Raw genomic sequence first — 12,286 nt, forward strand, 5'->3', positions numbered from 1 at the left:
ACCGTAGGTCCTCACAGCTGTCTGCTGGTAAGATTTCTGTGTAAACCCATACTTCTCATCAGGTACCACACAGCCAAAACCTCACCCACAACCTGTGCACTTTAATAAGAAGCAGCATAATTCCTTTTAACATAGAGGTACAGATATTTTATCAATTGACTTTTAATGTTTCAAGTTAAGTCTGAGAGAGATAAACTGAACTATTCTTCCATTCACAAAATACTGATATCAAACAGAATGCTCACCATGTGATAGGCACTATTCTAGGTACTTTATGTATAATAGCTTTTATTATTTATTAAAATAACATTGTTATAACATGTAATAACTTAACCTTCACAACAACCCCACAGAGTGTAGGCTGTATTATTACCTCCATTTTACAAAAGAAAAGACTGAAACACAGTATTTGTCTAAGGTCACACAGCAAATAAGCTATGGAGCCTGAATATGAACCCAAACTGTCTGGTTCTAGAGTCACACTCTTCATCATACTATAGCGCTGCCTCTCCTAAGATTCCCTTTGTTTCACAGAAGTTTTCTCCTTGGGAAATCCTGTCATTATGAGATGTATATTATATAACTATCTCACAGCACAAACAAATGTTAAATCAAAAATAGTCCTTGAAAGAACTGTGACTATATTATACTTGTTCATATAGCCCATGGCTCTTTCAAACTTAGACTCGTTTGATGAACCACCAGGTACTGTATTCCCACCATGGATAAAACTCTCACTGCTATTTAACTAATAAATTATCCATTTTAAAGTGTTAAATGCCTTAGAAAATGCAACTAAATACAATTAAAGAATAGCAGGAATTCAAATGTTCTTCAAAAGACAAACTTGAAAAACTGATACACACTAGCATGTACAACCAAAAAAACTAAAGTTTTAAAAATCAAAACTGAATATGTATCATCAAATGTAATTATACATAATCAACACATCAATATAATCTATGTATGTAATCAAATATATAATCAACATAATTATAACAACAGACTATGTTGAAAGCTGGCCATCTGTTCTAACAAGGGCTTTAAAATATGAAAGTTCAAGTATTTCATTCTTAAAAATGCTTTTAGAAAGCTAACATATGATTCCAGAATTATTTTTCATGATTCTTTCATGTCGTTTCCTACAAACGCCATTCCCCCATATGTATACACTTATATCTCTCACCCATCCTACATTTGTGTGTGGGAAGTGAACTGAGGGGAAAGGTGGCAGAAAATGCAGAAGAAACCTTATCGAGCCTTTGTAAAATGCAAAAGGAAAGTGAGTATGCTAGTATTATAACTAGTGTCCACACAGTGTACTTTTCAACTTGAGACACTTTTTACAGTGAAAGAGGCGCCCTTAATAATCATGTCAAACAGGCAGAAACCAGAACTTTCAGGGACAAACTGGGAAATACTGCTGTTGAGATTATAACATTCAAACAAGAAAAAGAGCTAAGTTCTTAATTATTTCTCTAAAAAGCATTTTAATATTATAATAAAATGGAGGTTTTTCATATGCCATCTAGTATATTTGTGTAGAGATGACTTCATACATCTAAGTTTATCCAGAGGTATCTCAAAACCAAAGCCTGAAAACCTCAGTACAACACACATAACAATAGACTTCTGTACAGGATGGAATGCATCTTCTCACTATTACAAGATAAATTTCACAGTGCCAATATGCCAAGTCTAAATTTACACTTGAAAAGTGGTAAGAAAAATGTAGAAAAATGAGAAAAACTTTAGGAACCACTGAAATTCTAACAGGAACAAATCAGTTTGGCAATGGAAAGAGACTGTCATAGCCTGAATAAACATCACTAATGCCTCAGAATTTGAAATTTACTGAGAATAAATAGTGAAAAAAATACGACTGTCAGAAGAGCTCGAGGGTACAACTAAGCAACCCATTCTTCTCCTTCTGCCTCCATGTAAAATATTTTTGGTTAATAAAAGTGAATATATTTTTTCCAGGTGTAATAAAAAGGAACTGAAATGGGCTGTTTATATGACAAGCTTATTTATAGGGAAAGCATCTGAATTAATCACTCTACCTTCAAATTTTTTTTTTTTTGAATAAAATACAAAACTGATCATTTCCATATCTGATGCTTTTTTTGTTTTTAAGGTGTCATAAACTAGAAGGGTTACAAGAGGATTATCTGCTGTTATATAATCAGTGATTGATAATTTTTCCTCTAATGAACTTAGATAGTTGAAAAGTGAATGAATAGGACATAAAAAAAAGAACAAAGTGGAAATTTTAAGAGTAGAAACTTTTTGAGATTACTATTGACTGAACATGTCATACTTTCCTATCCTTTTATTTTAGCTGGTGCAGAAGTAGATTTTTTTTTAATTTTTTTTTTTTATTTTATAGATGTGGAAACTGTGGCTCAAAGTAAATAAATATCTAATCCAAATTGTGGTTTAAAAATGCAAAACACTTGTTTTAAATCCATTAATGTGCTGCGGTTTGAAAGTAGCTGACAGAATAAAATATAATGCATTAAAATAAAAGTAGGTGAGTCTGGGGGATGGTTAACTAAGAGACTACTATGTCAGTCACCATGCTTGGTCATAATCAAATCTATCTTATTCTAAATCTGTGTAGGTTTTCATCTAAACCAATAGTCACCTGATTTCTCAAAAGTAGGACCAATTTATTATTTCATTCAACAAATATTTATTGAGCACTTACTATGTACCAGATATTGGTACAAAGAATCCAGTACTGAACAAGATACAAAAATCCCTACTGACATGGAAATTATAATTCTAGTAGAAAGGAAATCAAAAATATGTTAGTAGGTCCTAAGTGCTCCAGAGAAAAATAAGGCAAAAAAAAAGGGCTAGTGGGCAGCAGACATGAGGGGGAGGTGGGCGATTTCACAATTTTCAGGAAAAACATCACAGAGCAGGTGACATCTGATGACTTAGAGAAAGTGAGGAGACAGGGCTCTTCAGGAGAGGAGGGTTAAGCAGTGGGACCAGTGCCTAGAGTAGTAAAATGAGGATGGAGTAGCTGGGGGCAGCTCGTGTGGTATCGTGGTCCATTACAACCATCGGTACTTTTACTGAACGAGATGGGGAGCCTTTATATTTGAGTGGAGGAGTGATTCAGTTTGATGTACCATTAAGAGAAACTGTTGAGAACAGACTGGTAAGGGCAGGGAGAGAAGCTGCGGGACAACTTAAGAGGCTCTTGCAGTAATTAAGGTAAGAGATAATGGTAGCTTGAACCAAGATAGTAGCTGCAAGATGGCAAGAGATCATAAATTTTGAAGATACAATCAAAAGGATATGCTGATAAATAGAATATGGAACGTGAAAAAGAGAAGTGGTTGAACATGACTTCAAGGTTTTTGGTCTAAGCAAGTAGAATAGAGCTGTCTTTAACTGAGCTGGGTCAGACTGAAGTAAACACAGAGCTGGGTTACAGGGACAGAAATTTGCTTCTGGACATATTAAAATTTAAGATGCTTATTAGAGAACCAAGCGGAAATGCCATGGAGGCAGTTGCAAAAGATGCCTAGGGGATGAACAGGACCAGTCAAGTCAGTAGAGCCTCTAAGTCAGTAGAGAAATGGGAAAAATCAAAGAAAGTGTGGTCTCCTGGAAACCAGTTAAAATATGGGAGGGATCAACTATATTAAATATTGCTCATAGGTCAAGACAGATGAGAACTAAGGACGGACCTGACCACCAGAATTTTGGCAACATCGAGTTCTCTGGGGACTTATAAGACCAGCTTTGTTGGAGCAGTGGTGGGGGAAGCTTGAAGTAAAATTTTTAAAATGGGGGGTAAAGAATGGGTATATACAACTCTTTGCAGGAATATGGGCAAAGAGAAGCAAAGAAATGGGGCAGTAACTAGAAGGGGAAGTGGAAATTTTTAAAAGGCCTTTAAAGATGGGAGAAAATGTGTTTGTACATGGCTAGGAATTATCTGGCAGAAAGGGGGAAACCGTCACAACGGGAGACGAAGGGGAGGACTGCTGGAGCTGTGTCCTTGAGCAGGGGAGAGGGAAGGGACTCCAGCTACAACTGAGTGCCTGAGCCGCAGGAGAGCAGGGGGTCCTGTCAAAAAATTATACCATTTTATAGAAAAATAAAGGCCTCTTTACTAATTTTTAAAACGACAAATGCTTTTTTAAAGTTCTGATGATCCACTTTCAGCCCTCAAGTATGAAGCGGGTTTTTAAAACTCTTTTAAGAGAACTTCTAAATAATTCTAAATAAATTGACACCTAATTAGTTTTGATAAGAGACCGTTAGTCAAATTTCATAGCCTTGACCACTCAAATGGAAGTCTGCATTGCACTGTATAGTCAGATGTATCTGTAATCACAGGCAAATCACATCCTTCTCAGTTTCCTCATTTGTAAAATGGGGATAGTAATACCAACAACTTCATAAAATGTCCCATCTAATTCTTTCTACAATGTATGTTAAGGGTTGTGTACCATACTGGATGTATAATTGGCATTCAAAAAATAGTAGAAAGCCTAAATTAAAAATACGATGGTATTCATTTAGAGAATGATTAGTGCAATACTTCCCCAGATTTCTTATTGTATAAGAACATGACAATTTTGTAAGAGTGCTCTGGGGAAACGAGAAGACTGCCGGAGCGGCCTCAGCAGCTCAAGGCCCCTCTGGCACTCCGAGGGCTGAGGGGAGTAAGATCTGGGGCACGGGGGAGAATAAACTAGTAATAAACTATGTAATCTCAGACAAGAACTTCTGGGCTTTGTCGGATCTGCCATATCTGTAAAAGATCAAAAACCGATTATCTTCCTTTCTAAATCTCCTCTGCAACCTTGAGCTAACGGCCATGCCTGACCATCCATGTCTCCGAAACTAGTGAAGCAGAACAGCCGGAGCCATTCCTGGTGTCCCCTTCCTGTCAGTCCCCAACCAGGTCTTGCCAATTTTACTGCCTAAATAGTCTTTAAACTCAGCTTTTATTCTCTTTCCATTTCTTATTTTCACTTAAACTTTCCAGTCGTCTCCTCACCAATCTCCGTGCCTCCATGCCCTTTTCAACTATAATCCACGCACACGGGAACTACGATTACAAAAAATGCATCATGTTGCTTTCTATTATCAAACCCCACTGACAACAGGGCCTTTTAACATCTGACCCTGTCCTACTGTACCAGCCTCCCTCGCCACCCTACGAACTAGACAATATGGGTAAATCCAAGTTCTTACACAACCTGAACTCACTTTGCTTCACATCTGGAATACCCTATAAACCTTGAAATACTCAAATATTATTAATTAAGCATTGAATACATGTGGTAATCACTTACAGACATAAAGAATATAGTTAACAATAAAAGATAATTAACGAAATTTCATTTACAATTATTTGAGAAGATGTTGAGTTAAAAGTTCAGAGTAATCTAACTAAAAAAAAAACAAAGTAAAATATTCTTAAATTTTTCCATAAAATAACTTAAAAATTTATACAGATATCTGATATGAACAAAAGTTTGCTTGAGCACTAATGAGGACATGCACTTTTCAGATGATGAATGGAGCCTCTGTACACTAGTTCCAACTCACCTACTGTAATGCATTACGATACTCGGCTAACCTTTGTAAATAAGGTTAGGTTCACGATTCAAAGGTGTGTAATGTCACTCTAAAATTCTACACAAATTTCAAGTTATGTCATTAAAGTCTCTCCTTGAGTACTTTTGGAAGATGATGAATTGTGGTCAAGATGATTTTTATTGAAATGGTGGGAAAATAAAATCACTAAAGCAATACTAATTGTTACACTTAAAAGCACATTTTTGATCTCCTTTTTTTCTACTGCCTTCTCCCTTTAAATAACTGTAAAGCAATTTGAGTTTCCATATTCCGTGCAGCATGAGGATGATGAACACCTCTAACAAATGCATCCCTACCTTTTTTACAGCATCACTATGAGAACAGTTCTTTCTGTGTTTGTAAGAATGAGATTACCATACGTAAAGGGAGTTTTACTTTTGGAAAAAAATAAGCACCTGAATTTCTCTACCCTTTATTATCTCACAGTATTAATTAGGAACAAATAAGACAGCCACTTTATGTAGAAATTTAGACCAAAAATGGCACACAGACCCTCTATATCTATATTGCATCATTTAAGAAAAATGGTTTAAATGCTAGAGAGATCAATACTGAAGAATAATTATGTATTTCTAATAGTGCCTTCTAATGATGATAAACAACTCCATAATATTATAAGTTGACTTTTATATAATGCTTATTTTACTTAAATTGTCAACACAATGAATAAAAGAATTAAGTATTGCGCATAGGCAAAAGGTATCAAAATAACTACCACATATATATATATACATATATATATGCAATTTTATTATTTATAATGTACTTTTCACATATATTCTCTCATTTAAATCTTACAGGTCACCCTTTGAAACAGTATTATTTCATTTTATACAAGAGGAAATTAAACTTCTGTGATATTCATTCGGCCAATAAAGTGGTAGAGCCAGTATTTAAGTTTAGTCTTATGCTCCAAACCTCTTTCAAGATATACTCGCGGTTCAAGGAGTAATGCTTTTCCCCCAGATGTATGAGAGGGTCTGTACAGTTTAGTCACGTAACACCTACTAAGCAATAAGTTATTTATAAAACAAATCTCAACACTAGAGTTTCACTCCTCATTTCCCACAACTCCAAATGGCATTGTAAAACAAAGATAAAGTACAGAAAAAGACAAGAAACCTAACTCACAGATTGAGCCAAAGCATACACAAACGTTATAATTTCAATGACAGCAGTCCTTCCTTATCTGTGGTTTCAGTTACCCAGTCAACCGCAGTCTGAAAACAATAAAGGAAAAATTCCAGAAATAAACAATTCATACGCTTTAAATCGTGTGCCTTTCTGAGTAGCATGATGACATCTTGTGCTGTCCTGCTTCGTCCTGTGGGGACGTGAACCATCGCTTTGTGCGGCGTCTGTGTGCTGCATGTGCTCCCCTGCCTGTTGGTCACTCAGTTACTTACCAGGTCCACTGCTGTGGAAATGCAGGGCTCGTGTTCGAGAAACCCCTCTGTTTAACAATGGCCGCAAAGTGCAAGAGTAGTGAGGCTGGCAATGTAGATATACCAAAGCAAAGCTGTAAAGTGCTTCCTTTAAGTGAAAAAGAATGTACATATAGGAATAAAAATAGTATGTAGAGGGTTTGGTACAATCCACAGTTTCAGGCATCACTGGTGGACATGGAAAGTATCCTCCCGTGGATAATAGGACACTATTGCACAGTATTTTTAATGTACCCAAGTTCACAAGTTCTTTCTTTGCTTATCTGTCTTTTCTCAAGTCTTTATTTCTTCTACTCTTTTTCTCTTCCCTTTCGACCCCTTAAACTTCACAAACTACTGGTATGACTGACTACACGGGCAGAAACCAGTACTGGATGGCATGAGTTTCGTCTCTCTTTTCTACATTTGAGAGAAAATAAAAGGCACTTTCTTACCATCCCCCCAAATATAGAAAGCAAACCAAATTTCTCTAATCTTATTTAACTTTCTTCTAAAAATGTTTATTAGGGGAGAGGTAAAGAGACTAAGCACAAATATGCAAGTGTAAATACTTCATCTATTCCCTTCATGTTGTAACAGCACACCCTGATAAAACACAAGCAAATGACACAATCATATGCCTAAGTTCAAAGTAAGCGATTAAAATATCTGAAAATGAATCTTCTGTTTTACAACATGGAATACTAAGATCCTTTTTAAAATTATTTTAAATTGTAAGATTTGAAAAAAAGTAATTTACAATTTATTTTAGCCTTGTAAAAGATTAGTAGGACATATACTCTGACTACAGTTAAATCCTGCCAGAAGGAGGAAACTGTGATTCAGAAAGATTCGGCCACCCAAAATACAGGGTTGGATTATTGTGAGGTTAATAAAATGATAAAGGTGAGCTTATACAACTAGCTGGCTAGGAGTCGCCCTGTAATTTAAAATCATTCAGCCCAGGCTGTAGTTTGGCACCACCTGGTGGCAACTGTCCACTCTAGCGTCAAAATCTATTGGGGTCATTCTGGGTCCTGAGGCAGGCTGGGGCTTTCAGGAGAGTGGCCCTAATCCCAGGAATCTCCTGATTAGGTGACATCCATTTTGATGCAGATAATGGAGTCAGCACAGCAGCAGGGAAAAGGAAACCTGCTTTCAGCTTCTCAGCTTCCAGAAATGGGTCTGTCAGCTGCTTCCCAACCTACCTCTGATAACCATTTTAGAGAATAGGGGCTAATTTATCTTAAATGTATGTTACAATGGGACGCATTTTAAAGGAAAAAACCCAGTAGCCACAATAAAAACTGAAAAACCAGGAAATGCTCAAAATGCATACATATCAAAGTTTATGCAATTATGTGAACTGTTTGGAAATAATCATGCATGTCATCATGAAAATAAGTCCATAAGTTTTAAGGCTATTACCTCAGTCAATAAAAGCTATGAAATCCATAACAGAATTGAACCACAGAACTAAAAGTATGTATCTGTAAAACGGAAAAACTGTCACCTATGCCACAGGTCTAGCTCGTGTCCATATTTTTCTCCTGCAATTCAGAATCTTATGCAGTCAATTTTTCTATGTGCATATCTCAGGACTTCAAATGAAACTAAACTAAATTTATCATGTTTTCCGATTCAAGCCTTTTTTCCCCTAATGTTTTAAAAACTGCATCGCCATTCACACAGCTGATCAACTGGGAAATACTAACTAGACTTTCGGGGGTGATCACTTTGTAGTGCATGTAGATGTTGTACCCCTGAAACTTGAAGGGAGGAAAGAGGAGAGGGAGGGAGGAAGGGAAGGGGGAAGGAAGGATAGAAGGATGGACAGACAAACAAACGAACCTGTGAAAACCTTAACTTCTTACCGCTCCCCAATCCAATCCAGTGATGAATCCTGTTGATTCTACCTCCTGAACACGTTTTCAGCCTGACCCATTTCTCTTCACCCCTACTGCCATTAATTCTATCATCACTTCTCATCTTGATAATGGAAACAACTCTAAAAGTGGCCTATCTATGCCCTAATACTACTCTGATCTATTCGCCACATTGCAGAGTGGTCTTTTTACATAAAATCAGATGATATTGTGCATTTTCTTAAAATTTTTCAGTCGTTCCCCACTAGTCTTGATTTGGACCAGTTTCTCTTACAACTCCCTCCCTCTCAGTTTATGTTCTTGCCCTACTGAATTTTGTTTGTTCAGAAAGCTTCATTTTTGTCTTGCCTCCAAGGTTTTGATATGCACTATACATTTATTGCCCCAATATCCTTCCCTCCTCTAAATTCATAGTCTTGTCATCATGTAGGTGTTCGCATAGGTATTTCTCTCTCCATGAAGTCTTCCCTGATTCCTCCCAAGGCTGGGTTATGGACACCTTGTATATCCTGCTATTTTCTCCATTATCAGCATACTTATCATTTTTTCTTTATTTGTTTTTATTTTCCATTAGAATTCCAGCTTTGTAAAGGTGGAGCCACCACTTTATCTATGGCATCTGGCACATGGTAGGTCTCAAAAAATATTTGCTAAATAAGTGAATTTATTGATCAGAGAGCTCAAATGTTCATTTTTCTAACACCAACCTTAGTCTGATTTAAAATCTTGCTTGTTGGAAAAAAAATCAAAATATCATACACTTAAATCAGTGCTGACAAACTACTATGATGATTAAGTCAATTTCCAAATAATTTCCCACTATAATATAAACTTTCAAAAGCCATATGAACTATAATGATGGTAGATAAAAAACAACTTATTGAAATAAGAATATACTTTCTCCTAATACTGCCAATCACTAAGGGAACCTAACATATACCTATCTGAAAGTAACTGCATGAAAAAAAAATTCTCCTTCAAGATGATCTTCCGTGATGTCTTTCAGAGTCAACAATTAAATGAGGCATATGCAGTATTTCAGATTATTATTCTAGTTATTAAAAATTTCCTGGAGATTTTAGGCATGGTTACAGGGAAGAAGTACTGATCTGTTAGTACTTTCCAATTTCCTTTTCCTCTCTGTCCTCAATCTGAACTGAGGTAAAGGCAGAAAGACAAGTTACCAGGCAATAAAGGGAGAATGAACACCAGAGTCAAGAGGCCTAAGTCCCAATAAACCCTGTTCTAATCTAGTTATCAAAGACCTTAGAACTTAATGTTCCATTATATTTAGATTTATGGCAAATTTTATTTAATGTACTAAAATAGATATTATGTCACAGAAATAGTTTAATTTCACAAAAACTATAAGCTTCAAATAAACAGAAATATTACTCAAATTTCCTTTTTTTTTCCTTTACCTGTTTTCCCTTTCATACATTTCCCTAGAGGCACTTCGAAGTTGATCAATTTCTTGATTAGTTTTCAATTTGATTTGTTCCAGTTCATTATATAGTTTATTTTCATATTCTGTTTTATAATGGTCTCTGCAAGGAATCAAAAAGAATATCCATAAATTTTCTTTTTGGTAAAGAAAGAGGTTTTTGCCCTTCACATAAATATGCTCTAAATACAATGTTACTTAAAAGACATAAATATTAGATATAAAGTTTTATAATTTCTAAAAATACTATTCCAACTTGTTCCATCTAAAGTTTCCTTTTAAACATATTGCTTTTAAGGCTTGATTACTACACAATAAGTTAACTCATGTTGAAAAATTATTCATTTTCAAAAACATTTATTGATAGTTTTTAATGCGTATGGCTAAAGACTTGAAAACTGACGCACATGGAATGTCCTTCATCTAGAAATATAATCTGGTATGTTATAGATTGACAAATATTTTTGAAAAATGATTCTCATTGACTCTTTATAAAACCTTTCCTTCGAAGCACAACCACAGCCATTGTGACCTCTTAGCAAAGTCAGAGCGTTACAGAAGGCATTAGCAGGAGTACAAAGTAATGAAAATGCCACAGGCTAGGGAAAAAGTTATGAATGTGTGAAGTCTTAAAGGATAAAATTTAGAATGTGTTTTAGTTTTTGATGTGCTGCTAAAAATAAATAACTGAAGGATTATAAGGGGTATTAGTGTAAAGGAACTCTAATAATTTATACATCCAGTTGGAGAGAAGACAGGATTGAAATGCAGGCATCTGATTCCAGAGCCTGTGCCTTAGAACAGTCTGCGGTGCTGTCTCCTCATTCTTTTATGTTTCAAAGTTAGGAAAAGGTCAGCATAATCAGGCTCTGCAGGATCAGATTAGATTTTTTTTCCCCAAAAGATACTTCTATAGAGATATTTTTATACCCTTTCTTTCAAAAATACATATGTAGAGATCTCAGGCATAGGGAATTAAAAAGGTTATGTCATAAAGAAAAAAAACTAAAAGTTATACATATATACCCTTACTTAAAAGAAATAGGCTTTTGGTTGTTGGAAAAACCACAACATCTTAAGAAAAAAAAATCAATTAGAATATCTTATAAGTAAACAAAATGAATTATAATCTTAACATCATCCTATAGATATAAAAAAAAATCACTATTCTTCCCCAAAGCCAGGAGTTCCCTCAGAGAAGCTGGTGTTAATTTATACATATTTATATGGAAAACAATGAAAATCTTGCCTGGATGCAACATATTTTTCATACATCTCTTCTCTAGCCTTTTTGGCTTCCTCAAGTTGAACCTGAAGTCTTTCAAGGCGATCCTCTTCGTGGGCACAGCGAACACTAAGCTCCATGTTTTGGCGATTGAGATATTCTTTATCCTTTTGCAGTAAAGTAACAGTCTGCTCTAAGTTGGCTACCTACATACACAGAAAGACAGAGAGTGTCCTTACTTTTCAAGGTTTACTGTATTGTTTTCTTTCATACAAAGGGCTCACTCTTACCTTGCAATTTTTCATCCAAATGCTACTAAAAGTACCTCCTTCCTGGCAACTATATCCAAAAGAAACCAATGTCCCCTCCACAATTCTGCCCTGGGCTGTATCCACAATCACACTGTACGATAAAATACAAGTGACTCTATAAGCTTACCTCTTTTGATAATTCATTTCTTTCTTTGGCTTGAGTTATGTGAGAGACTTCAAGTATTTCATGTTTTCTTCTTAACTCCATTATTTCCTGTTCGAGTGCATCACGTTCACTAAAACATTCAAATACATTTATTTTTACTAAAATAAAATTCAAATACATATGTAAATTTTATATCCCTTTTTACAATGAACATTTAAAAATCTGTTGACTTATGTTCCAGAAAACCGAAGAGATA

General features: G+C 35.5%; 1 protein-coding gene across 5 annotated transcripts in view; it reads right to left on the reverse strand.

Moving 5' to 3' along the window:
- PIBF1 (progesterone immunomodulatory binding factor 1) overlaps positions 1-12,286 on the reverse strand; it is a 146,971-nt gene that overhangs the window by 105,440 nt on the left and 29,245 nt on the right. For all 5 annotated transcript variants that reach the window (XR_001595447.2, XM_016133400.2, XM_016133396.2 and 2 more), the window contains exons 7-9: positions 12,052-12,160; positions 11,638-11,819; positions 10,366-10,491 (exon numbers count right to left, since the gene is read on the reverse strand). Coding sequence is in view for 4 of the 5 variants with exons in the window: in XM_016133400.2 (XP_015988886.1) it covers positions 10,366-10,491; positions 11,638-11,819; positions 12,052-12,160 (417 nt within the window). In the remaining variant the exon portion in view is untranslated. The remainder of the gene's footprint in view (positions 1-10,365; positions 10,492-11,637; positions 11,820-12,051; positions 12,161-12,286) is intronic.

The sequence above is a fragment of the Rousettus aegyptiacus genome, unplaced genomic scaffold, assembly GCF_014176215.1.
Source record: "Rousettus aegyptiacus isolate mRouAeg1 unplaced genomic scaffold, mRouAeg1.p scaffold_m13_p_11, whole genome shotgun sequence".
Taxonomy (NCBI): domain Eukaryota; kingdom Metazoa; phylum Chordata; class Mammalia; order Chiroptera; family Pteropodidae; genus Rousettus; species Rousettus aegyptiacus.